Here is a 26,927-nt window from a genome sequence, read left to right as displayed (position 1 = left end):
TGGTTCTATCTTCTGCGATCGTCTGCGATCCAGACGATCGCAGACCTTATTGCGATCTGCGATCATATGGAAACCAGCCTTAACATATGCCTTATATGCCTTATGGTCTCCTTTTAGGCTTCCTCGCCACTTTCTTTTCTTTTACATAAACATGTATTTTTTGGTTCTTTACTTTATTTTGTGGTAAAAAACAAAACAAAACAAAAACTAGTCTCCCTCACAGCCGTTCTGCATGTCTTGTCACGCAACGCGACGCTTACTCCAGGGACAAAAACTGGACGGCCAGTTAATAGGCCTTATCACGGTTTTCGACGCCATTTTGAAGAGTAGGCAAACAGGCTTGAAAATAGCAGTGTTTGTATGAAAATCCGATGTCAAATAATTTTCATAAAACATCACTTCTGAAAAATTCACGAATTGGAAACTTTTGGCACTAGGAAAAGGATTTTAAGAAAAAAATTGGAGGGATGTAGCTGTGCCAGAAAGCGTCCAGTCGTGTTTTGAATTTTCCATACATTTCCCTGTATTTTTCCCCGCGAACTATTTTTAGTGGCAGTTCACGGCTGGGGCCCGTTTCTCGAAAGTCCTGGCAACATACCGGGCCCGATAAGCATATTTTAATGTGTTTTTTCGCCGATTACACAGTGATTACAGACATGGTTCTTGGCCAATGGTTTTATAGAATTACTAGATTTAAAAATTCAGTATTCAAAGCTAACAAAAATTGACTTCTGTGAGAAACATTTATCACCAAAGACATTTACCGGGCCCGGTAAGTTACCGGGACTTTCGAGAAACGGGCCCCTGGTTCGCTAAACAGACAAATGTATGTAAAGTTCAAAACACGACTGGACGCTCTCTGGCACAGCTACATCCCTCCAACTTTATTCGTGATAAGGCCTATTCTGAGAAATGGAAAGCGCCCGTCTACTTTTAAAGGGCCGAATTTCAGGGAAAGTCCCGCTTCAGGGAAAAACAGTATTGAATTAGTACAGTTTTTTATCTGCACTGAACATGGGGAATTTTGAATTCATGTCACGGGATGTCGTCGGCGCACACAAGCAGATATGTAAAATTAGAACCATAGATTTTAACACACAGATTTTATAACTTACATTATTCGCAATCATCCCAATGAGATTGTTGATTACTAAATTCCTTGACACCACAGGGAAGTATTGCCCAGTACAGCTTTAGTTAGGATTTTTTTGCACAGGCCCAATCAAGGCGCTTTGCGAGCGAGCTCGTGAATCGAACAGGTGAATCATATGATATTTCGAATCATGTCTAAATTTATTTGCTTCTTTACATTTTCATACCAAGAGTATGACCAGCAGTTGTTTGCTAATAAGCAAAGAAGCACCACTGTGGCCGTTCTAATCAGCGGTTCATGCAATAGATCCGCGTCGTCACTTCAGTAAAGATATTTTTTCAACCTTTGGACAGAGTTTGTTCGGTTGGTGGCATTGCAAGTCCTCTAGCTTGTAATCTATACGTCCCGGGATCTGCCTTTTTTTTTTTTTTTTCTTCAGGTAATATTTTTTAACGCATTTACCGTATAACCACGACGGCAACGCCAACGACAACGTAGCTTGAAAATATTAGTTCGCGTTACTTTTACTACTTTGCGATTATTCCAATTCGTTCAACTTGTACAATGTGGCCGAACTATCCAGTAACAGAATTGGCGAGAACGACGTTCAAGTTGAGACAGAAAATGAAAAATTTACAGTCATGTGCTCACGTTCTCCACAAAACCTTGAATTTGGTAATTTCATGTTGTTTTTTGGCTGAGTACGGCGAAGAAAGGTACCAAAATTTATAACACACGTGCGGGTCCTTTGTTTTTCTCATTAAACCCAATTGTTTTGTCACGTTGTCGTTGCCGTCGCCGTAGTAGGTTCTTAAACTCCCTAGCAACCGTAATGTTGCGTTCTCCATGAGTTGAAAATAGACGTGCTAAGCATACAGGTTTGGAGCAACCGACTTACAAGCTGAAACAGTGTCTGGACGGATCTTTCTCGGAAGCACATTTCAACATATTTGAACTCGACGCACCTTTAACTGCTAAAGAATCTGCACTTGACTACTATAATTTCAAAGACAAATGCTTGAAGGTAATTCACTGATTCAATGGGTAATTCTAACGAAAACTGACAACAGTTCTGTACGATGGACTCGGCCCAATGTTTCATTTCAAGCCATTGCACGCAATTTCATTTACTTCAAACCACTATCCGTCGGCTGACAGTTTGCCCAAATGGGCTCCAACTCGTTGCTGCAGCCAAACTTCTCATGCACCTAATATCCCGGGAACCCAGGAGTTCAAACCAAAGTTAAGAAAGCATTATCTTTGTTTATATCTGTTCTACAAAATGACTTTTATCAAAGTTCCCACGATTCGAATTTGCGTTCTGTCGACTCGTGAGTACGGAGAACAGAAACCCATTCGCATTTAAGAACTGTGGTTTTCAAAACGTCTTTTACACAAGCTCCTTGAAAAGCCATTTTGGACTTTAGTCGGTTAAATTTACGAACTAAAACCTGTAGCTTATCATCTAAATTCTTGTCTAAATCAAACAGTAAATGAACTAAGTTTTAAAACCGACTTTAACGTACTTTTAGTCGCGAGAACCCTTCTCTTGTATAATTTTTTTTAACAACATACAAGAGAAGTTTCAATCCGCGAGGATTCCACATTACAAATTTGCTGGATTCTCCGGCCGCTAGAGATGCATCCACACAAGTCACAGGTTACAAGGTTAAGGTGTTTATTCTCCCCACGATAACAAGATTCTTCTCGGTCCAAGGATCGATCTCTAGTTAAAGTAAAACTTTGGGTGGAAACTACAGCACGATTTACAACGATCACGTTATTGACCATTATTGTCAACTGACAATCACGGATCTTGTTGCACAATCGATAACACATGGGGCCCAGTCTCGAACACAAATAAACAGGCCTCAAAAGTGACAATCACTGCATCTATTTTTTTTTTTTTTTTTAAAATGCTTAGCCCAAAGTTTGACTCCAAGACGAGAAGAAAAAGTTCAACGAAGCAAATGCAATAAAATGTAACGAACTTAAAAAACGAGGTCAAATTTATTCTCCAACCCTCAAGTCCAAAGCCCAACATTCACTTTGTTGCCGTGCTTTGCCAGAAAGTTTAATTTTACTTTATCGGTTTAAATTAGTTGATCTCTAAATAGCAAGTCAAATAGCCGAATTTTAGGACAATGCAAATAACACGCGAAAAATATATGATGAAATGGTTGGTAAACCAACCAAAAGCTAAAACATGCATTGGATTGGCTTAATTCGTAAAACGCAGTAGTTTTCAAAATCAACAAATCAGACGAGTGGTTTATCGAAGGCTAACTGTTGGCGAATGCCTAGAACAGTCTCAGAATTAAGTCAAGAGAGGATCCTCTCTTGACTAAGTAGAATATACTTGAGTTTTAGAGCTAAACAATGCGAGATTTGCGTCCAGTTTTCATACAGCTAGATCTCAACAACGGAAAACTACAGAGCATGTTATACCAGCGTTCTCTTTTGTAAGTTTATTTATTTTTTAATAGCAAAAAAGCCAAGTTCTAAACACTGGTAAAATGCATTTATTTGCCTGATAAATGCTGTTCATTTGAAACCAAATATAGCCTCTCCGATTTCTCAGGAAGCTGCAGCACTTCGAAGCTATTCAACCTTTTGTTGACGGCCCAAAATATAAATCGCTTAAACCGGCTTCTTTAGCGTAAAGCCATTACGGATTATTACCGAAGTAAAGTGAATTATCTGTCAATTTCCGGAATCTATTGCCAGAAAAGTTAATCATGATGAGTTAAAAACAAACATCGTTTCGTATACTGAATTTATGAACTCGAAAAGAGGCCCATTCGAGATGACGTTTGTACAGTTTTTGTATCCGCCTTGTGAAGAAAAAAAAAACTTCGATAAAAGCGAATTGTCGGTTAAAAAGACAACTACATAGAGAAAAGTGGTGAGGTACATTCCGAAGAAAAGTTAGCCCACATTTTAACCGCTCCCAGCTGCGAAAAACATACCGAACGACACGTGTAGCTTCATTTGCGCTAAATACGGCTTTTAATTTGTTTTGTGATTAGCTGAAAGGTTCGTGTATCGATGATGCAACAACGTTAGCGAATTACAACTGCACTGTATACATTTAACAGCCAAACAAACTCTTAGCTAAAATTATAACCTAAATTAACGCCGCAGAAAAAAACGCAAGGACTGATATATTAAAGCTTGGATACGCGATACGAACATCACCTTTCATTGCGTAGTCAAAGCGGCTGGAAAAGAGTGAGGAAAATTTTGCAGTTCTTCATGGCCATCTGATCGTTAATACAATGTTTTTTTTTTCGACAGGGCTAATCAAACCTTTGCTTTTAAAGAATTTGGTGACACATAACAGACCTTCCAAGACAAAGCGATCACAAAATATACCGTGTTGTGATAGGTTTGCATAACATTCGAGATATCAATTGAACAGTTAGTGGATCCAAAATCACTTGATCATGTACATCAAATATCGAGTGATTTGGGCCATAAATACGAGACTAAATACTTGAATCTCCAAGAAAATTCACTAAGGAAAACTAATCCAAACTTCAATCGAGTGATTAAAAACCTCTCTTCGGGTTGTTGTCAGTGCGCTATACAAATCGAAAATAGGGCGGAATGTTTATAGCGACAGAGGGCAAATTGTTTAACATACATCCACATTTAACAGTTCACATAGCACAGCTTGAGGGTATATATTGCATGATTAATGTTCCAGTCACGTAAAAAAATTCTTTAACTGAAGTCTAGTGACCTCGCGCCGATTTCCCAATTTTCAGGGAAAGCCCGGTTCTTCGTTTAACATTTTTAATCGAAAGTCAACATAATACGTTCCGAATTGTAACACAACAGCAAAAAATTTGCTGACGAAGTAGATTTTTTCGGACAAAAAGCATTCCATCGGAAAACAAGGTTAAACTGCCGCATTTGTTTGCTATTAACACCGAAAGAACGATTCACATCAAGCTTTATGCGATAGCGAAATTTGTTCACTGTTTCGACGCGATACGGGCAAGTCAGGACTTGTCTTGTTGACCGAAGTTTCAAGGCTCTGGCTATTGCACTTGCATCTTGTACGCGTGTTTTCGACAAGCTTGATTTCCGTTCCAAAACCACACTCAAACTATCATTGGAGAATTTAACGACAAAGCTTAAGATCTTATCCAAAAGCGAGGCTATTTTGCGATTCGTTTTGGGCCTAGAGAGAAAAGATTTACTAAAAATACCGATGACGAGAAATAGTGAATTCTGTCCCATGCTGCGCTTTTCGATTTTGCGGCCGATAATTTTTGCATATTGATCGGCGAGGTCTTTAGCGTTTTCTAAGAAAAAATCAGACGTTCTTTGTATATTTCATGGACATAAAAGTACTTCGTACTTACCACGCACTTTGGTCTTCCTCCCATGGCCACAGCTCTCTGATAACGAATGGCTTTCTTGGCTCTGTGTATAACGAATCCAGATTTGGTACGGCCGACCCGCCACGTTGAAGGCTCAGTGACGGTTGATTGGTCAAAGATCAATAATCGAAAAACAAAAGCCCGTATAATGTCCTTACTGCCATTTGATGTCAATAAACCCGCTTTCTATCAATCAAAACAAACACGCAACTTCACGTAACACGGCAAGGCTGGAAAGTTCATTTCTTTCCCAGAATTGCACATTAAAAATTGCTTTTGCCGGACTAGATAAACGAGACGGATTCGCGTAAATTAACTTGAAAGAGGGAGAGTGATAAACTTGTTTTGACAGGACAAGCCCGGGCAAGTACATCGCCGTCGCTTCTAATTGGTGAAAAATGCGACGTGGTGTGACCTGTCACAGACTACAGACCCCCAAGGGATTTTACATCCTTTTGCATTGTTTTTAAAATTTGTACAGTGCATAAATTTCAATGTCTAAAAAACAACATTCTTTGAGAAACTGAAATTCTCTCACGACGTTCGTCAAACATTGTGCCGTCGAAGATATTTTACCGGATCAATGGTTTTGTGATGTCAAGTGGTTCGTCTAACCTGATTTCCGTTTTTAACAGGCATGTGAAATATCGTACTAAATTCTAAAACATTGTCTATACTCAGCTATACTAAGGCAATCTTTTATATTGCCGGTTGTTTCATTTGGTTGTTCTTTTGAAAATCGATCATTGGGCAAGAATTTATTTCTCTCAGTATTTATGTAACGGGATGATTGGACCAATAGCTCTATTTTGCGTACACTAAAAAATAACTCAAGTTAAAAATAATACTTCGATTCGATTCTTTGTCTTTCGCGCGCGTGTGACTTGCCTTCCGCCCCCCACCCCTCCCACACTACTCCTACCGCACAGAATTTTTGGTTTTAAAAAATATGTAATTTTCCGGTAACCTTTTTCAGACCTGCCTCTAATAGCTGTGTTTGTAAGGACCAACTCGACCCAAAAAGGCACCGGATCCTGTCCTTTGGTTAAACGGATCTAATCAGCAACAAATTGAGTACGGTCAGTTCGGTTCATCACAGGAAATACTGAGTCAACTCTCCCCTTGCAGACACCTTGCTATTACGGACACCTTGTTAATACTGACAGCACTAAATCCCCAGCAAAAATAAATTACAGACGTTTGACCGAAACAAATTTCCGCTATTACGGACTCGGCTCGCTTTTAAGGCCACTAACTCGCGGTCCAGAGGGTGTCCGCAATAACGAGAGTTGACTATATACCTCAAGGCAAAAGTTTAAGTAAAAATAATTAAATTAATCAATCGATTAATTAATAAATAAAATTAAATTGGAACCTTACGTGTTTTGCCTTAGGGTCCGTTTCTGAAATCGGCTGAGAAAGAAAGGCCGCGTGCATCAGACGAAACATTGGAATTAATACAATTCCCTAGCAGTAAAATCAGTCTACTTCCTTTTTTGGGCATTATTTGTTCTAAATTAAAATTCTTACCCATTTTCAGACTCTCAGCCCAAAATGGTTAAAAACTATATACCAAAACGGCTCCGGTGGGGCCGCACATATTCGATATGGCTTATACAGAGGGTTATCGCCCCTCCCCATCGGGGACTTACCGAAAAACAGAGAGTGAAAATGTAGTTCGAGACATCGGCCAAAAACGCCATACTAAGAAATAAAATCTTCACTACCTTGAATGATATTCCTTCAAACTTTTGCATGAAGCAGGTATCTTCCTGACGAGAAGAATCAATTCAGATGATACAGTCAAACCTCTTTATTACGGACACCAAGGGGACGTCCGTATTATAGAGGTGTCCGTAAGGAGAGGTTCCACTGTACCAAAATGTGTATACAATGTACAGTGGAACCTCTCCTTACGGCCACCTCTAAAATACGGACACCTCTCTATTACGGACAGTTCACTTGGTCCCTGAGAGACCGAAATCCATATAAAGCCTACCACTCTAAACGGACACCTCTATAATACGGACACTTATTCCTGTCCCCTTGGTGTCCGTAATAAAGAGGTTTGACTGTATTTCATCGAGATTATATCTACTTATAGCTTATTATACGCGTAAAAAAGCAAAATCAGCAAATAAGTAACCCGAGGAGCGAAAAAGAGCTTAATTCTAGTTTTCATTATTAAAACCTGTGCGGGTTCTGCCGCGAGCCCTAGGGATACCACGGACACGATCTCCTTCTCGGCAACCCAGTCCTGAGTTGCAATTTGAAACATGCGGAATGTTGTTGACCAACCAAATATTTTTCAAATATTGACAGAGGAATTTTAAGCAGTATATTGTGAGGAATTCATGTAAGGTCATGACACGATTAAAGAAGGAACAAGGCTTGATAAAAGCAAACAAGGCCATCGGGATTCGTTTTGGAGACTTAGAAAATAAACATTGGGTAAATACAACAACGGTGAACTATGTCAAGAGACATAAGGGTTGGAAGAAAATAATAGCCTGTTCCAGACCCTATTCTCTAGGAGCCTGGAACAGGCTAAGAAAATAACCACTCTCTATATCATGGCCTTCTTTTCCCGTATAGTTCTAGAGAGTTTAAAAGCAGTATTTCCGGAAGCTATACAATAAACTGACAAACTATGTTCGTATTCCGGCGGCTGAATATATACATTTTGGTCCCACTAATATGCTAAGTTAAATTGAGTTGTGTTCCGCTGGATAAGTGTAACGCGGGCTCTGGGGAAGAGATTGATTTTGCGCGAATCATGACAATGGGGCAAATGAATATCATAACAAGGGCCGATTGAAACCCAAAAAGGAAATTGCGCCTAACCAAAGAACTTACATGCCATACATTGTTATCCATTTTAAAGGGGGGGGGGGGGGGGGGGGTTCACATTTCAGCGCATGTGCATAAATCTAAATGCTTTTTTCTCTTTCTTGTCAACTTAATTTATGGCCTTAAAAATCCTAATCACGTGTACTTCGGTAATCACATTCTATAATTAGTCCAAGCAAAATGACTGATGACCAAAATTCACAGAAAATGCTAGTGGATTGTACTCATATTATCGATATTCCATTTAGCGTTGACCTGTAGGATTTATTCCACGGTTGATGTGTTTACAGTTATTTGCATGCGAAATAACGCAATCATATGAAAAATTATCACCCGAGTTGCCTATTCCCTTCCGAATGGTTCATAAACAACGAATTAAATTAAACAGGCTTAGGTAGGCGAAAAAGTATTTTGATTCATGGACATGCGCAGAACCGTGAACCCTTCCCTTAAAGCATCTCTGAAAAATGCTTAGTTTTTCAGTTTTCTCTTGGGATTCCAATACAGATGTTCATAATGCCGGACCGCTCGGGTGGAATGGTAACTATTAACATCAAAGCGAGGCTAGTAGGACCACGCTCGATATCCTGTGGTATTAACATGTTAAATGTGTGCTAAATCTCTGATGATGTAGCCTGTGTTTCGCTTCTTAGCTGAAGGAGAACACTGAGTCTTTTTATCTGTATTTTTCTGTATTCGCCTCACGAACTGGGCGCGCGGCGCGGCCATGCATAAGCTGGCGAAAAAACCTCTGTATTAGATGACACCGTCGTTAACTTTTCCTCTTAAAATTCACTAAGGGGTATGAGGATCGCTGAGAAAGTGAACTCCCGAGGCGCATGCGTGGATTCTCGCGCGCAGCCCTCGTGAAGTGTAGCCCTCTCCCTAGTCTCACTTCCCATTTTCTCGCTCGATCGAAACTGATTTTATTCGAAGAACGCGCGCGTTCATAAAGACGGACTAACGCCAAAAAGATGAAGCAATTATGAGAGGCTCCAAAGCTTCATACCCATTATTATTATTTCGTGAAAGTCTAGCGCGTATCTACGCTTTGGCGCTTCCCTCCCCCCTCCACGAGGAAAAAGGCGACCGCTTACATGCAGTGTTGTGGAACAGCGATTCTGTTTTTGTGTAGTTCACTATGAATTCATCGCACCTTTTCTCTTGATTGCAGAGATTTGCTTTGCCTTTTATGTTAAAACAAATCAATGTATATAGCTATTCATGCCGGTGTTTATTTAAAAGAAACCGTTTTAAAATCGAAATCATTAGAGAGATTTAAAATTACGTAAACGGCAAACGACAGAAATGATCACGTGACCATTTTTACCCTACATTTGCCGCTCGCCGTTTTCAGTTTCTCAGAAAACTTGAGCAACTTTGCGTCAACAGGAAAGGCCAGAATTGTTTTACTCTATTCTCATCTATGTACTCGTTTTTCAAGAAAACACAAACGCGAATCTCACGTTTGTTGTTTGACGTACACGCGATTCTAAATCTCTCTCATGTCTCTCAAAATCCCTCTACAGGGATGACAATAGGGGCGTAGTGATTTGAGTCAGAGTACAAGATTGATTATGACTATTGAAATCTAGTTCGCGTGCTTTAGATAATCACTTGTCACAGAAGTCTTGTTTCTAGAGTCTCCTTGTCTGTTGGTAAGCAACGGGAAGGAGCGAGACTTCATGGGACATGACTGGTTTGAATAAAAACTCTTTGAGACGTTAAAGAACCCACATACTGTTCGAAAAGAGCAATGGATGTAGCAGTTTGTGTGGTGGTCTATATCACTGATTTCATGCATCTATCTTTCACGTATGGGTTGGGTGGGTGAGTAAGATCAAAATATGGACTGATAGCGGCTGCCAGTGGTGCCTTTACATGCTGACGTCCGATCTCACCCTACAGAAGAATCATAAACTGCCATGAGACTATGTAATATGTGCGGTATATAAATATATATTACCATTAGTACAATCTTGTACTCGTACTCAGATCTGAAGGTCACTAATAACGTATACAAGTGCATACAATAAATAATTGATCACATCAGTCCAGGAGTAGACATATCTTCAACGTTCAATTTGAAACAAACATCAAAGTTCATCTCGAACTGCATCCTTCACTTCCGGTCGCCTGAGACGACCTGACTTCGGCTTCTCATCGTGCTTCGTCGGCTTGACTTCGGCGTCATTCGGTTCCAGCGACGAATCTTTGCTTCTTTCTTCTTCATCTGCTATGGCTTGTTCAACAGCTTCCTCTAGTTTTAGTTTTTTAACTCGTTTTCTTTCCTTCTCTTCTTCCTCCTCGTCTATCATTTTCAGGAAATCGTATCCTTCTAAAAGTGGCTTCCATTCATTTCCTGAGAAAGACCCTGTGTTGAATAACGGCAAATGACGGAAAATAAATTAATTTCCACAACTTCACGATAGCCTTACACCTTTACCCTATCCTTACCCTTTTTTCCAACTCCTTTAAGCCCGAATAACCACGCAAAGATTCTTCTTAATGTTACGATATTTTTCTTACGGAACTGCAATGTTTTCGAAGATTACCCGAAAACGTCCGAAAATCACACGCGAATTCTGAATATCAGAGTTTTAGACGTTTGGTTATGGTTTCATTTTGCCTTAAACATCCTAACTTTGTAAAGTCCCAGTTCTCAATATGCACATTCTCATCACTGTCTCCATACACTTCTTATGCTACCGGTTGGGAGAATCTGTTTAAACATCACGACATCTTATCTTTGTTGATCAGTTCCTTTATTCTCACGACCTGAATGTTTGATGAAGCAGTGATATCGAAAGGAGAAACTGTATGTTGATCACTACTGGGAGGTAAAGGGATAAGTTGCAAGGAAACAAGGACAATCGCCCAGCAGACTCTTTTACACAGTTGTACCTCGAATAATTTGGAGTTGTAATTTAATTAAAAAAAATGGAAAGCGTAATAAATTGGCCAAATTTTAAATTAAAGCGCGCAAGTCTAGGCCCTAATGAATTAGTACAGTTCTATCGGACCAGCATCCGCCAAATCACGGAATATGCCTGCCCAGTTTTCCATGACGGTCTACCTGTGTAGCTTTCTCACGAGCTAGAGGCAGTGTAAAAGAGGGCAATGCGTATCATTTTCCCATGCTTTATGTATGATGAAGCGCTTGTTGAGACAAGTCTTGTAACTCTGTCAGACCGAAGGCAAGCCCTAACGGACAAATTGTTCGAGAAAATCTTACATAACAAAGACAGCAAGCTCAGGAATTTACTGCCCCCACAAAATGCTAAGCATTATAATCTCAGAGAGGGACGCCAGTTCAATCCGGTTTTCAAGCCAAACAGATTTCGAAATAGTTTTATTGTTTTTAACGCACTTATTACCTCAAGATCCATTATATCTATATTTTTAATTCTTTTCCTGTAAATATAACGTAATTCAACACTTGGGTTGCAAAGTTATATTCATTAAACTATCTAACTATCTAACGAAAGAGGTCGTGTTAATTACAAAGAAAATTCATCAGAATGTTTTCTTTGTTAACGAAAATACGGAACCGAGGAAAGCGAACTGATAACGGAAACATAGTTACTATATTTTTCTTCAGTGAAAACGTGAATCAAGCAAACACAAAAAATATAAAAGTTAAAATGATGTTGCATCCTTTTGAGACAATGACATTTTACAAGCGAATTTCGTCCTCCGATTCATCGCAATATGCAACGAAGTTTGGCCTAGCAGTTCCTGATAGCATTTCGTTAAGGACGGTGTCCCCTAATACCGAGTTGTTTTTGTGCAGTTTGTGATTATGCGGGAATTGAAGATCATAACAATGGCTGTTGGAAACCAAACCTACGATTGGGGCTAAACACGCATTTTCAAGCAACAAGAATTTTTTCCCAAATTGAAGCTTAACAATCTCTTAAAATGCTTGCTTACCCACAATTTTCTTTTTGGATTCCAATAACAAAACCACGCAAAAATATTTACTTTATTAGACACTGCCTTAAAGAAACCCAGGTTTCTCGCACCATCGCGAGATGTGCACAACGTACATGCATGCTTAATACTTCGTCGAGGTGATCATTTTAGGGAGTAAGAAAGCTTCAATCACTCTTGATTCGATTACGATTGAAGTTTGCTGTGAACATCGCTTTAAAACTTATAACGCTTTAGATCAATATTAAATAAAAATTTTACAAAAAATCTTGTACTGAAGATCTACATTTCTCAAACTCATTAATAATTCATGAGGAGAAAACAAAGGAAATCACTACCGTGAAGGAGGTTTGGAAATGTGATCTTAATTATCATAAAATTTTGTGAACTTTTGCTACGAATTTCTCCAAGAATTATCAATATTTTGAGAAGCTTTATCAAACACTCGAAGGAGTGTTTCCTCCTATTTCCAAACACCTTGAAGTTGGTTTAAAAAAACTCGGCTGCGCCTCGTTCTTCCAACCTAGTTCTCGGTGTTTGGAAATCGGAGGAAACACTCTTCCTCGAGTTTGATACATTACGTGCGTAATAGGGATGAAACCGACTGGTAACTAAAACCATTAATAATTTGATCGCAATTTCACCATAATTGGACAGGATTTCTTCAAGAGTGTGGCCTTGCGGTATTCCCACAAAAAAGATTTTTTTAAAACAGGGTATAAAATTTGCACAAGCATGTTAAATTTGCACAATCATGTCAAGCAGGTCAAACAAGTTTCACGTTTCGATTTGTTCTTTGGGACGCGATGATCGTGCGCCAACGAACGGGTTTGTAGCTGTTTTACTGCAAACACTTACTTCAACTGCAGATTCAATGTACCATTGCAGCCGCTTGTCGTTAAATATCTGAAAGCTGTGTGTGATATGCTCAAATATCTTGAGTCCCCTCTAATGAACATGGAATCTCTACAGATTTATCCTATTTACATGAAATTTTGGCGACCTTTAATTTAGCGATTTTGAAAAATCCTTATTTAGCGGCACTTTAATTTAGCGATTTTTCGTAAATTTGGGAACATAAGTCACTTAATTTTCACGACTTCACGAACTGAAACTTTGACGAATTAGGGTATTCAAGACTTTTACGACGACAATAGAACATTTATGTGATAAAATCCTAAACGTCAATAGCTTCATTTTGATCAAAACCATACAACGTTCAGAAACTTAATTTTAAACGAAACAAACGAAACTGCAACTGTAATGTCATATCTTAATGCTGTCCTCACTCATATTTCAGGTACATTGTCACACAAAGTCAATGCTCCTTTTACTTTTACGAGTACCTAACCATTAACATTCTAACGACACCGATCAAGCCCGGTAGATTTCTTTAAATGGGTCAACAGGTGGTAGTGTCAAGTAGCATATGTGTGTGAAACTAACCAGATGGCGGAAATTCATATTGTACTCATTTTAATTTAGCGACACTCAATTTTGGTGCATTTTAATAAAAATCGCTAAATTCGCTAAATTAAAGTGTCGCCAAAATTTCATGTAATAAGATAATCTGCAAACTGGACCCGATGACCGTCATAAGCCAACTTCTAGAATAAACTTTAAATTATAATTATAACTCAATAATACTGAAGATGAGATCAAGCGCAAACGCGCCAAGTGGACTTTGCCCTCGTGCCTAACGGGAAAAAATCGTACGATATAAACATGAACACAAGCACAAGCTAACAAGCGCCGACACAGTTCTTTTACACTTTGATCATTCGTAATGGGGCGACCTGCAGCGTTTGCAACTTCTTGCATGTTTGGTCGAGAGGACAAAAGAACGAAAAACGGATCAATGTTCTCAGCTCCAAAAACAATGCAGCTGCAGGTTATAAGGGTCCAGTGAATATACGGCTTTTGAAAGGTGTAGGTCTGCAGTCCGTAATTAACGAGAGTCACAGCCTGGTCTCTTAAACATGCGCACGACTGCAAAGCGGTTTATCGGTTTATACACTAGGCAACAATACAAGACGGCATATAAGTAGGCGCGGTTTAATTTGCGTGACGCTGTTTGCTTCTCTCCGGTGTATGCTTGCGTTATCCCGATTTACACGGACGGCAAAACAACGAAAAAAGGAGCGCGACCACAAGAAGTAAAGGTGAAGAGGATTACTTTTAAAGAACCTATGGTGCAGCATCGTTAGCAATGTAAAACACGAAAGTTTGATGAAATCAACTGAGTTAATACAAGGTAAATTGGCCACCATTAAGAGATTCACAGCTGACGTTACCAGGGCTTACCCTTGGCCGGAGCGTACCAAGGAATTCTGGGTAGTGCTAGAACTAGTTCAATGAAAAGCGTTCGCAGATTCCGTGTAGGCTATGATTGCAGATTTGAAAAAGGAATTTATTTCTAAGTTTTTACAACTTCTCGTGTACCTTGAAGTAGGGAAAAGCCACAGATCGTCTCGTTTTGGTTAATATGCTTAGGTAGATTAAAGTGTAGAGGAAATGGTTTGGATGCGTTTTTGCCGTTTCTTTCGACAAAAATGTCCGTCGTTTCTTTCGACGTAAATGTCCGCAGAAGCGGTCGCCTGCAATCCCCCCTCCTCCACCCCCCTGTGTTAAAAATGAATACGTGGGACTAATGCTTGAGTCCTACTATAAAGTACTAATAAGGTTTATGTGCTTTTGCTTGTGCTTGTATCGTACGTTTAAATAAGCCTTTAGGGAACTTAAATGGTTAATTCTTTTCATTAGTTTAATGGTAATCTATTCTTAGACAAGTTTATAAAAGAGAGAAAACCTGGCGTTCTAAGGGCCTCTTCATATGAGCCCGGTAACCGGGCTGGCCCGGTAGGCGGGACGAATTTTCTCTTCTGCTCATATGGAAAATTTAATCCCGATTACCGAGATGAAAAATGTCCAAACGGCCCCAAAAATACCCGTGGAACCGCGTTTCGTCTTGTTAGCGACCTTGCAGGCCTTGTGCAGTTGAAAATGTTTCGTCTCGGACAGTCCCGGTATCCGGGCTGGAGTGTTCATATGGGAAAAATTTCCAGCTCGGTAACCGAGATCTCGGTAACCGGGCCTGCCGCCTTCTCATATGAACACAGCGAAATTTTTGTAAAGAAAAGAGTGGCGAGACGAGATCTCGGAAACTGAGCCAGCGCGGTCAACCGGGCTCATATGAAGAGGTCCTAGGAAAGGAATTGAAAAGCAAATCAGACCTGTAAGCCGCTGCTTGCCACCGAGAATGTCTTCCACCCAGTTTAACACCGCAGTCTTGGTTGCCTCTCCATTGTAGTGATAAAAGGTTCCCTGAAACAAACAACGCTTGAAATAAGTCGACAGTTAGCAAATTTACGGATAGGGGCAGTTAAAACAGAAACTACGGTGCTGCCTTTGCGAGGCCAGAGGGAACATTTTGCTTGTTACAAACTTGAGACTTGAGTTAAGAGTCTGGACAAGAATTCCGCTTCGTGAGGACTTCCGGTATCGTTTAGGCGGAGAAAAAAAGCAGCGTACACCATAAGCGAAGCAACCACACAGAAACGCCACACAATGCATTCTTCCACAGTCCTCAGTCTTTGTTTTTTGGTTTTTTAGAAACAAGGAAGCGAAATGAGTAAACGCGATTTGCTAACCCGCTGTGGGTTAGCAATCGAACATTTTAGTAAAATGTTCGATTGCTAACCCACAGCGGCGTTTACATTTTCTGGAGAAAAAAAAAAGTAGAAATAGTGCGAAATAATTCTGACCTTTGATGCGAACGCAAAACTGCTCAATTTTACTGAGAAACTGAAAATGGCGAGTGGTAAATATTTGATAAACATGGTCACGTGGTCATTTCTGCGTTTGCCGTAAACGCGTAATTTTAAATCTCTCGAATTATCTCGACACTGCTTTCGATCGACGGTAACATAGAGTCTTTCCTCATAATACACAACCAGGGAAAACAGAAATGTAAACTTTTTGGAATTTTGTCAGCCAGCTAAAGTAAAGGTTACTCCTTTCTGTGCTGTCGACCCCAAACGATCCCAGAAATCATTGCGCCCGAGACTAGTGCCCAGTATTCAAATTTTGGTCGAGAGGAATGCCAAGATAACGCCAATATAGGCCAGCATTGGACCAACCTTGTCGTGATTCACCAGAACCAACGCTGGGAGGGTATCGCTACTGCCAGTGTAAGTATTCAAGATTTCGGCGTTAACATCATTGCTGGAATAACTGAAACAAGAATAGAAGACAAATTTAGCAAGTAAAAACTGTGAATAGGGTGCAGCCGACCAGTTTTCATTGAATGGTTTCTCAACAGTGACCAACATTTTAATTCTCCTTACAATATAACTGCTTAATCAAAGAAAAAGGTCATGAGAATACAGATGATCACCAAGAATACGATTTCTTGATGTTGAAACAAATTCTCCCAACTGGTAAGCATAGGAAGTGCATGGAGACAGTGGTAAGAATGTGCATATTGATAACTGGGAATTAACAAAGTTAACAAGTATTAAGACAAAAAGAAACCATAACAAAACGTCCAAAACTCTGACATTCAGAATTCGTGTGTAATTTTCGGATGTTTTCGGGTAATCTTCGACAACATTGAATTTATGATCTTCGGTATCCTTCGGAAGCCCTCGGCTATATCGGTTATTATTGTCATTTCTTCCCGTAACAGCCACTTACACGGATATCTAACAAAGGGGTGAACAATTGAAGGTCTTCGGCAACCTTCAGACGTCTTTATTCGGTTTTCGGTCACCTTTGGTAGACCTCGCGTAAAAACGCTTGAATTCGCAAAATTTTTTACTCATAACACTTACACCCAACACAAAAATACAAAAGATCTTTGGAAACTTTCGGACGTCTTCGGGTGATTTTCGGTCACCTTCGTAAGACTACGAGTATATTCCGCGCTAACTTTGCTGGCAGTTACTTACACAGGCATCCAACAAAGGAAGACAGAAGGCAAAGAATTTTCACGCGCCAATTTTGTCATGACTGGAGTGATCGAGGTATCTTCGCTATCAGCTCGGAACACAATTAGCAGAGGACGTTTGTGTTTTAGGTACGTTGGCAGGTTAAAAGGTGTCAGCTCTCCCTGTAAAGGTAAGAGAAAGAAAACCAGTGTTTAGCAGTGAAAAAGCGTGATAGACTGCCAAACCAGTTCTTGTTGTAAGTAAACCTGGTTCGTTGTCAGAAAAACGCAGCAGCAGTCTGGAATGAGCTGGGAAACTAACAGAAGGTTTTCTTGTCGTGCCTCTTTCACGTATTCACGTATCAATGAAGACCCGATTACCTGCAACTGTTCAGGGCCCTGTTGTTCGAAAGCCCATTAAGCTAATCCTGGATTAATGTGAACTTTGATTCAAGTTTAATTACTAAAATCGGTAAAGATGCTTCCAAAAGATTGTTGACCCTCAGTTTTGACTTAGACTTTTCTTTACCATTAGGCTTTAAAACCGAGCGAGATGAAAGCCTCGATTTACTTTTAATCGTAGATTAACGTTCATCGGCTTTCGAACAACCCGGCCCGGAATGGTTCCTGATCGTTTGTTTTCTGTACCCAGTTATTCGAGAACCGATTGACGCTAATCGCCGATCAAAAGTTAACCGAGGTTTTCATCTGGCTCCAGTCAAAAAAGGCTAATTGTAAGCTGATGGTAAAGAAAGGTCTAAGTCAAAATGAGCACAAAAATCTTTTGGAAGAATCTTTATTCATTTGCAATTAAACGCGAACCAAAGTTCATGTTAACCCAGGATTAGCTTAATCGGGCTTTGAACAACTGTGCCCTGTACCATGACGAACCGCTGACGGAACAGTCTAGTTTGAACAACACGGATCGAAATCCTCCAATCTTTGACAAGCAAAGCGAGGATCGAAACGCACCAATCAGCAACGTCCACGTGACGACACTACCGCCTGATGAAACTATCAGTATAGCAGCCGAGACGTCGCGATACACATAAAAATTACTCAATCATGAGACAGACAATCAACTTTTAAAAGCTATCATTTTAAACCACGATGACATCTCAAACTTTTAGTGTTTGCATCAAAGTTGTCTAAGGGGATGCGCCATTTTCTAATTTCCCAAGTTATGCAGAGTATAAAACATCCACAACAAGTTTACACTGATATGATCACCAGCGATCACGGTCGAGCGCTTTGACGATTGATCAAAGGGAAAGTACAGACATGTTTTTATCTTTTCTCCCAACTCAACAGTTTTACTGAATGGAACATTACTATTTTATGACTCAGTTACAGCTTTGATTTGTCTAGATACTTACAAATGAAGGTATGTCTGATCGATGAACAAAATCAACAATGAACTGCGCCTTGAAAGGGTCTGAAAAGATGTTCATTGACTGATAGGGGTCTTTTCTCTTGAACACCAACAATGAGGGAAGTCTAAGACCATATTCCGTGGATCTGAGAAAGATTAAAGAGAGCTTTAACATCTACTGCCATAGAAGAATGGTTGCACTTAACGATTACATTTATAAAATCAAGGAATAAAAACGCCTTTTGTCGCATAATACACAGCACCAAAAGGGACGTAGTGTTCGGTTCGGTTCGGTAGCTTTCAATTGAATGGTCGCACTTTACAATTGCATCCATAGAATTGACAAAACCAACTTGTACCGCATAATAAACAGTGCCGCACAAAAGTACTTTTGACACAGCTTTTATTTTGACTGACTGACTGACTGACTGAGTAGCTGACTGACTGACCAACTGACTGGCTGGCTGGCTGACTGACTGACGGACCGACTGACTGACTATCTGGCTGACTGACTGACTGACTGACTGACTGACTGACTGGCTGGCTGACTGACTCCCTGACTGACTGACTGACTGACTGACTGACTGACTGGTTGGCTGGCTGGCTGACTGGCTAACTGGCTGACAGACAGACTCACTGGTTAAAATACAGATCAATGAAAGAAGACCAGCGCAATCAACTTACAAGCTTGTGGCTGTTTCACCAGTAACATAGCCCAACAAAAACTTGCTGTATAGAGACTGAGCTGCAGATTCATAAGCTTTAAATTCTGCAAAATAGTAAAACAAGAATTGAACTCCCTCGCAAAAAAATATGCCAACTGAAGTTACAGCTCTAACGACCTCCCCTTCCCCACCCCCTCCCTGAAAATAATAACGACATCGATCGACGTGTGCCAATACATCCATGATCCTCAAAGCAGCGACCCCCTCCCCCCGAAAGTAACGTTCTGTCCAACAAGATTCAGTACATAAAAATCGGTTGGCTTAAAATAGTACCTTTTCCTTTTTCATCGCTGAACATGCCAACCACAGCAATGTCTGTGGCCTTGTTTGCTAGTTTGGGGAGTTTACCATCGAAAAACATCTCAACTTCAGCTTTGCTCTTTAGGGCCAAGGGTACTGTTGGTTGCAGCCTATAGGAAAACAAATAGGAAAAACTTCTTTCACAAATCAATAGCCCATGTCCGCGTTGTTCTTGAGCCTCATTATGAAAGCGAGGTTAAGTGCAAAACTTTTCATGTGACAATTAGTTTTGTTTGCTTATGAGTAAAAAAAAATTATGCACAAAGTCTCGCTTTTCACAGTAAGGTTGCAACTCGGAAATGGCCTATTGTATACAGTATGCAGTTTTAAGTTTCCAGGACAAGATGTCAAATCAATCTTTCATAACCTGGCGAAATGAAATCCTTTTGCTTTTGTGTGAAATTAGGTAAGCTAAGATTTTGGAAGCAAGAAAGAAAATTGGGGGTCAAGACTGCGTTCGCTAAACCCCTCACGACTTAATATTCAGTTAAAGAATTTCAGTGTACAGATCAAGCTGTGTCAGCATTCATGATTGTCACTTTTAAAGGCTTTATAACGACCTTGCAAACAACAGCAACAAGAACAACGACAAAACACATTTATTAGCTTACATTTTGTCGCTAGGCGCTCGAGTGTATACTTACAACAAAACCGCTCTGGTCAAGTGATCACTGTCCAAGGGTCCTCTGTAAATGATGTCATCAGAACCTTTGCTGTAGGATTAAACAAAACCAAGCAATTGAAATTACATTAATGATGGAGTTTCAAGGAAATAACTCTAACCTTCAAGTGCTTTGTTTTGAGTGACATTTCACTTGCAACTGAATGCTCGAAAAAAACTTGCTTCTTTAAAAATGGACTCAATCGAATGAAGGCAATATATTTCAAGAATTTTCAAGCGCCAATGTCACTTTTCAAAGACGTTCAAAGCTTCAGAGTCAAGGACTCTCAAGTTGCCCTCAAACTCTGCAGAGAGAGTCAACGACAGTGAACACTGAAGTTTTACTAAAACTCACCGGAACATCTTGATTGTGGGATAAATAGTGATGTTATTCTTTTGACAAACATCAGTCCAGTCAAAACAGTTGACACGGGCCAGCTTGATTGCGAAATTACCAACATCTAGTCCCCCTAAAAGAACGAAAAACAGCTCGGTGACGAAGACAGTTATCTTTTACAGTTTTCGCAAGAAGAGTGTCCACAGCTTTCGGATTCGCTGTGCAAATCCACGGGGTGGGGTCCTCCGAACACATATCCACGGAACGAGTCGTTTTCTGACTTACATGGATGGATAACGCAAAGGAAATTTTCTCGACGGACACTACATGATTGATTAGAATTGTAAGTGCTTAAAAAACACCCCAACGTGAAATTAATGTCATGAAGAAGAACTTGTCATTTACTTGTATATTCTCCATCCTACTCACCTAGACCAGTAGCAGCGTCAACATACGGCTGTGAGAAAGCTTTGGAACGAGCATCCCCTGAGATACAGAATAATACGATGCTGGGTGTCAACTTCAGTATTAATGGCGCGCGTACTTACAATGTTTTACCGTAATCTTCGGTATGTGCTTGGCCGCCAAGATTTTTTATTTAATTTGCTTTGTTTTGCTATATGTATCAAGCTATTGACAACTACTGATCCTTGTCGTAGCCAAAAAAAAAAAAAAAAAAAAAAATATATAATAATAATAATAATAATAATAATAATAATAATAATAATAATAATAATAATAATAATAATAATAATAATAATAATAATAATATTAATAATAATAAAATTGGGTGGGCCATGGCCTAGCCCAGGTTTTGTATACACCCCATCGATGCAGCCCTTAGTCAGCGAGACAGAAATACTCGTAAAAAGGAAACCAGACTGCTCCTATCAGGAGTCCGACCTATAACCTTCCGATTGCTAGTTTGGATGCTCTACCACTGAGCTACAGGAGACTCGTGGGAGCTAAGGTCATTAAACTAGGTTCATGGGACAAATATCCTGCACACTGCTAGGATTGGAATGTCAAAGTGTGGCATACGCACAATGGAATAAACGTGATGGAATAATTGTTAAAGTCCTGTTGGGAGAACACGGATTTTCTTTTTTTTGAGTATGCCTGTGTCACTACCTGTATTCACCAGGCTTAAAAACATAACATCGCATTTCTTTCAATGCTTACATGGTTGAAAGAAGTCAACAACTAACAGGTCACTTTCTTTCCTCGCAACATCAAAGGTCTTATCAGTCAGTGCGGGTACAACATCATCTGGGAAAACGGTGAGTTTGGCTTTTAGGACTGCATCAGAAACTTCATCATCTTCCGTCTCTTCAGCTGAAAGTTAATCAACAGCAAAACGTGTGCTCAGGATTTGACTCTGACAAGGTGCATCTTTGTTTACATGTTGAAACACATTTGTACATGCTTTATGAGCATAGACAACAAACGAGCTACAAACTAGACGCATAACTGCGTGTACTCGGGCTTCTCCGTATGGAAATGAACTTGGTATGTCACGTTAGTGTCCCATTTGCCTAACAACACAAACAATAAAACTGTTAAACAAACGGTTTTCTTTCGATGTTGTTGTGCCTTTTTTAAGAATGCAATCTAGAGGATTTGGGTGTATTTGAACGAAGATATCATAGACAATGTCCCTAAGCTTTTTGCTTCTTCTTTGCGCTGTTTGCATATCCTCACATGAGAATAATTACAATAAACATACTTCGCATAGCGAGATCTCATGTCTTTTCCCACCTTTGTTGTCACAATTGAATCGTTGTATAGAATTCCGGTTAACTAAATAGCTTTGTCTAAGATACCACAATTATCAAATGTCGAAATAACAGCGGTCTCTGCATAGCCATCTACATACAACATCAAGCGCTTGCCTACTACCTGCTACTACATAAGCGATTACAATAATTGTAGAGATCAAGATAAAAACAAAGTAAGATAAACTCAATAAAATGAATAGACACTCGTCATGTTTAGTGTGGGTCTACAATGGATTTAGCGTAAATTCAAGCCTGCAATCCCTGAGATTCCACTGAAGACAGATGGCTTCGCTTCACTGAAGCTTTGTAAACAGATCATGTGCTCCGCTGACCTCTTTTAACCTTGCGCACGCGCAGAAGACGTCAGAGGGCGATTTGCGACTGGAGAATAAACTCGTGCCCATTTTAAACCTCGGGCTTTCCTTTGGAAGCCCGAGTAATAAATGGTCTCTGTGTGTCAGATCAGTGGAGAAAGAAGACGTCTTTCTCTGTAGCATGACGGACATAGGTATTAAAACATGAAGGAACTTCTTCGTAATGTTTTAATACAGCTTTTAATTTGTTAAACTTTATTGCTTATAACACGTTTTATGCCCATGAATAGAAAGAAGTACTGGGCAAACGGAGGAACAACTGACCAAACCAGAAACGCAAACAGTTCTTCTCGCTATTCATGGGCATAAAGTTCCTTCGTGAAATAATACTTATGGCTGTCATGCTACAGAGAAAGACTTCTTCTTTCTCCACTGATCTGACACACAAAGGTCAAAACCGTTCGGAACACTGGAAAACTAATTCCTTTTGTGTTCAAAAGGGCACAAAATTTGAAAAAAGGCCAGCAAGCATTGGGTGATTCCAGAAGATATCGGTACGCTACGATGGGTGCATCAATATTTTTACCCTCCTTAACATCTCCCCCCCCCCCCCTTATTCCATGCCCTCGGAATACCTAGCCCAAACACCTCCCCATGCCTACGGAATTCTAGTCCAAAGACCCCCCCCCCCCCTCCCTCCACCTTTCTCCGAATTCCAAGATGCCGCCCGTGGTATGGTACGGATATTTTCTGGAATCACTCATTTACGTAAAGCCAACAACAGTACAGTTGTTCATTCGGGGAATAAATTTCCGTTCCCTTAAACTTTCTATAACGTAAATTTTCAGCTTAAAGCATCCGAACAGATCAAAAAGTATTAAATTACTCAACTAGGTCTTAAAAAAGGTACAAAACGATATGGAAACACGGGAGATAACATTTTAAGTATTTCTCTCAAATCTTCTCGTCGTGTTTCCCTAATTGAATTGCAACTCACCGTCTGGTCATTCCTTATTTTCCTTTTGCGCCCAAGATTCATTGCGTATTGATACTGAGGAGAGAAATAAGCTACTGATCATATACCTGAAAGGGGTTCGTCTTCATCTTCAATAGATTCACTAGACTCTCTTTCTTCTCTTGCTTCTTCTTCAGCTTCCGTGACATCGCCGTCATCATTATCTTTATGGAGTTCAATGGGGACCAGATCTGACAAACTTGGCGGCAGAAAGACAGGCATCTTCATCCTTTAAAAATATACAATCTCATCTAAAATGACTATGCAACCAATTCAGAACTAAATATAAGACAAGTTTCGACTGAGTGTTGAAAGTAATTCGCGTACATTGTATGTTTTGACTTTACTTTACTACGCTCTGTGATTGCTATTTTCTTAACCAATAAGAAATCGTGACTTGGTTGAACGCGTTTTTCCCGCGCTTGGCACCGGTAACATGTGTTTGCCTTGAGTTCTGATTGTTTCATTGTACTGTTTGCATCTTTTCTGATTGGCCAGATAATTGAGTTTGGTTTTGATTTTACGACACTCGAACGAAAACCATTCTATGATCAAAATTCATATAATCCACAACGAACAGGGTATAGAGCGTTTTCATTCACGTGGCTACCGGCCATATTGGTTTATTGAAACAAAAGAAAGTATTTACATAAAAATAGAGTTCAATTCCCAGAGGTTTAGTTTGGGACACCAACATGGCCGCCGTGACGTCATGTGAAAACACTCCATAGCTGTACAGACAGCAACCCAACAAGTTCTCGTAACTCCAGACTCGAAGTTGACTGTTTCAACCCAACAAGTTCTCGTAACTCCAGACTCGAAGTTGACTGTTTCAATTCTTCCGAAGAATATAACCCCCCTGTTTTCTTTTGGTTACCTTTGACAACCAAACATTACACAACGGAAAGTGTAAAATTTGCGTTTTGATTGGTCTAGAGGAGTTTGTGATTAAAATACAGACGTACGAATGACGTCATAAGCTGGAGAAAGTTCTCAGACTCTGAGCCAATCACGAGCTTCCTTAGCCTAACATTAGCCAGTAAGCTCGCTCTCTTGGCTCTTGCTATAGATCAACAGGCTGATGAATGCATGACGTATTAAACAAGAATTCGGTATAAAAGGAGCTTGGACTGGCCAATCTCAGCTTCAGTTGTCAATCAACTATCAGAGCGTAAACAACTGACAACTGAACAGCACGCGTCTTTTTCTACGACCCTTACTGATAAAATTGGCCCAGCTTTCGGAATAAAAACTGTTAACCGAATTAGGAACCGATGCCTTCTATTACTGTGGTGTATTCTGAAATTTTGAGGCACGCTTGATTCAACAACTTGCTGCGACCGAAAAGCGACCGCATTTGCATTTCGTACCACAACGGTGTGAAACGAAGGAGGGGCCTGCTCTTTTATAGAGGAACTTCTTGTTTAAAAACCAAGTTTGTCCAGTTAATCTCCGAGTAAATCACCACTACGAGTACTTTTTAATACATTCAAGACAATCCGTAAAAAATAGACTTCATTTGGCCATGTGTGGTGCACGTGCTCTGGTGACACACTGAGGACTTTAACACGTGATAAAAACATCAATCACCTAGAGCATCCAAACACGGCCAAATGGAGTCCATGTTTCACGGGTTTATACGAAGACCTACTCTTCTTTTATCTTTTACCTTGTTGACGCTGTTATGAAGTCCATCAATTCTTCGTATTCTAGTTTGCCCATGTATTGAATGAAGTCACTCGACCTGCTTAAATGCAGATGAATCACAGGGAATGTTTCCCCTTCCTGAGAATAAAAGTTGAGGCGCAATGATCAAGACCTCATGTTACGATCGAGTCTCTATACAATACTGTGGGGTGACCATTTATAGGAAAGCTACTGCGCAATACTTCCCTGTGGTGCTGTTTTGCATGTTGTACAAGGTGGTTCCTAATTTGAGTCTGTGGATGAAATTCCAAAGTGTGACCATTCAAATGAAAGCTACTGCGCAGTACTTCCCTGTGGTGCTGTTTCGCATGTTGTACAAGGTGGTTCCAAATTTGAAATTCTAAAGTGTGACTGTTTAAATGAAAGCTACTGCTTTCCAGGGGGTGCTGGCTATTATTCTGCACAAGTTGTTTTACGTTTGAGCCTATGGGTGAAATTCTAAAGTGTCACCATTCAAAGGAAATCTGTTGATCGATATGAAATCAATAACAACAACAACAACAACAACAACAACAACAACAACAATAATAATAATAATAATAATAATAATAATAATAATAATAATAATAATAATAATAATAATAATAATAACGCTTAATAGTACGTGTTTCTTTTAAGAAGTACCCTTCCTTTCCCAGTGTTCTTCAAAACCATGATGATTTTCTAATTGGCGCATAGGCCTGCACACTAATTCCAAAACGAGCCTAAGCATGTTCAGTTCCAGGATTCCCATCACCAAAAACATGAATCAATACTTACAAATCTCTTTTTATGTAACGACGTCTTCACGTACGCTATAGAGAGCCTATTTTCCCCTGTTCTGTCAAATGTTCGAACTATGTGTCGTAGTGTTTTGGAAAATTTCTTGCACGGTTCATGGTCTGTGAAAAGAAGCCAGCAAAAATATGTAAGATGTAAATTACAGTTCAAGAACTTCAAAACTTCTACCGTCGTTTCCCTTAAGTTCAACTGCTTTAGCTCGATCAGTCAGTCAGTCAGTCAATCAATCAATCAATCAATCAATCAATCAATCAATCAATCAATCAATCAGTCAGTCAGTCAGTCAGTCAGTCAGCCAGTCAGTCAGCCAGTCAGTCAATTATTACCATCATGATCATGAATTGGATAACTAAATTGTCATTTTGATTGGCTCCGCAATCATGGGATACAGTATCACAGATACCATGTCCAAGAAACAGCGACCATTAAAGAGTCTTCTGGTCTTTCTAAGAAAATGAAATGATCAACATCTAGCAATGTTTCATGGTTGTTTTCAATAAAACAATTATTCCACTCGGCTTGTGGTGTATGTGATAATTTATTATAGCCAACTCTGTCTATCATCTCATATCCAATACACTCTCTTGTACTAATTGGTAACTATTATGATGATGATGATGATGATGATGATGATGATGATGACGATGTTAATGTTTCACACCCTACATTGGTATTAGGTGGTAGCTACCGTGTGTATTTAAAGCCTTAGGTGTCTCGAGTTCTTTGCAAGTTCTTTGCTGTGGC

At 39.8% G+C, this 26,927-nt stretch overlaps 2 protein-coding genes across 2 annotated transcripts in view; both read right to left on the bottom strand.

The window, feature by feature from the left end:
• The window catches only part of LOC146482924 (tumor necrosis factor receptor superfamily member 16-like), a 23,308-nt gene extending 17,496 nt beyond the window's left edge, over positions 1-5,812 (bottom strand). Inside the window, exon 1 of the mRNA XM_085106570.1 lies at positions 5,467-5,812. Coding sequence (XP_084962696.1) covers positions 5,467-5,490 — 24 coding nt within the window. The 5' untranslated portion in view covers positions 5,491-5,812. The remainder of the gene's footprint in view (positions 1-5,466) is intronic.
• A 3,622-nt stretch (positions 5,813-9,434) lies between these two features.
• LOC146482923 (thioredoxin domain-containing protein 16-like) overlaps positions 9,435-26,927 on the bottom strand; it is a 32,710-nt gene continuing 15,217 nt past the window's right edge. Inside the window, exons 12-25 of the mRNA XM_085106564.1 lie at positions 26,163-26,284; positions 25,366-25,481; positions 23,765-23,925; positions 21,772-21,924; positions 21,019-21,075; positions 20,608-20,722; positions 20,236-20,304; positions 19,565-19,701; positions 19,251-19,335; positions 18,571-18,712; positions 17,217-17,377; positions 16,407-16,500; positions 15,501-15,591; positions 9,435-10,708 (exon numbers count right to left, since the gene is read on the bottom strand). Coding sequence (XP_084962690.1) covers positions 10,431-10,708; positions 15,501-15,591; positions 16,407-16,500; positions 17,217-17,377; positions 18,571-18,712; positions 19,251-19,335; positions 19,565-19,701; positions 20,236-20,304; positions 20,608-20,722; positions 21,019-21,075; positions 21,772-21,924; positions 23,765-23,925; positions 25,366-25,481; positions 26,163-26,284 — 1,781 coding nt within the window. The 3' untranslated portion in view covers positions 9,435-10,430. The remainder of the gene's footprint in view (positions 10,709-15,500; positions 15,592-16,406; positions 16,501-17,216; positions 17,378-18,570; positions 18,713-19,250; positions 19,336-19,564; positions 19,702-20,235; positions 20,305-20,607; positions 20,723-21,018; positions 21,076-21,771; positions 21,925-23,764; positions 23,926-25,365; positions 25,482-26,162; positions 26,285-26,927) is intronic.

The sequence above is a fragment of the Pavona decussata genome, unplaced genomic scaffold, assembly GCF_977016875.1.
Source record: "Pavona decussata unplaced genomic scaffold, jaPavDecu1.1 SCAFFOLD_41, whole genome shotgun sequence".
Taxonomy (NCBI): Eukaryota; Metazoa; Cnidaria; class Anthozoa; order Scleractinia; family Agariciidae; genus Pavona; species Pavona decussata.
The sequence above is the reverse complement of the archived record's forward strand: the minus strand, read 5'-3'. Positions and strand labels throughout refer to the sequence as shown.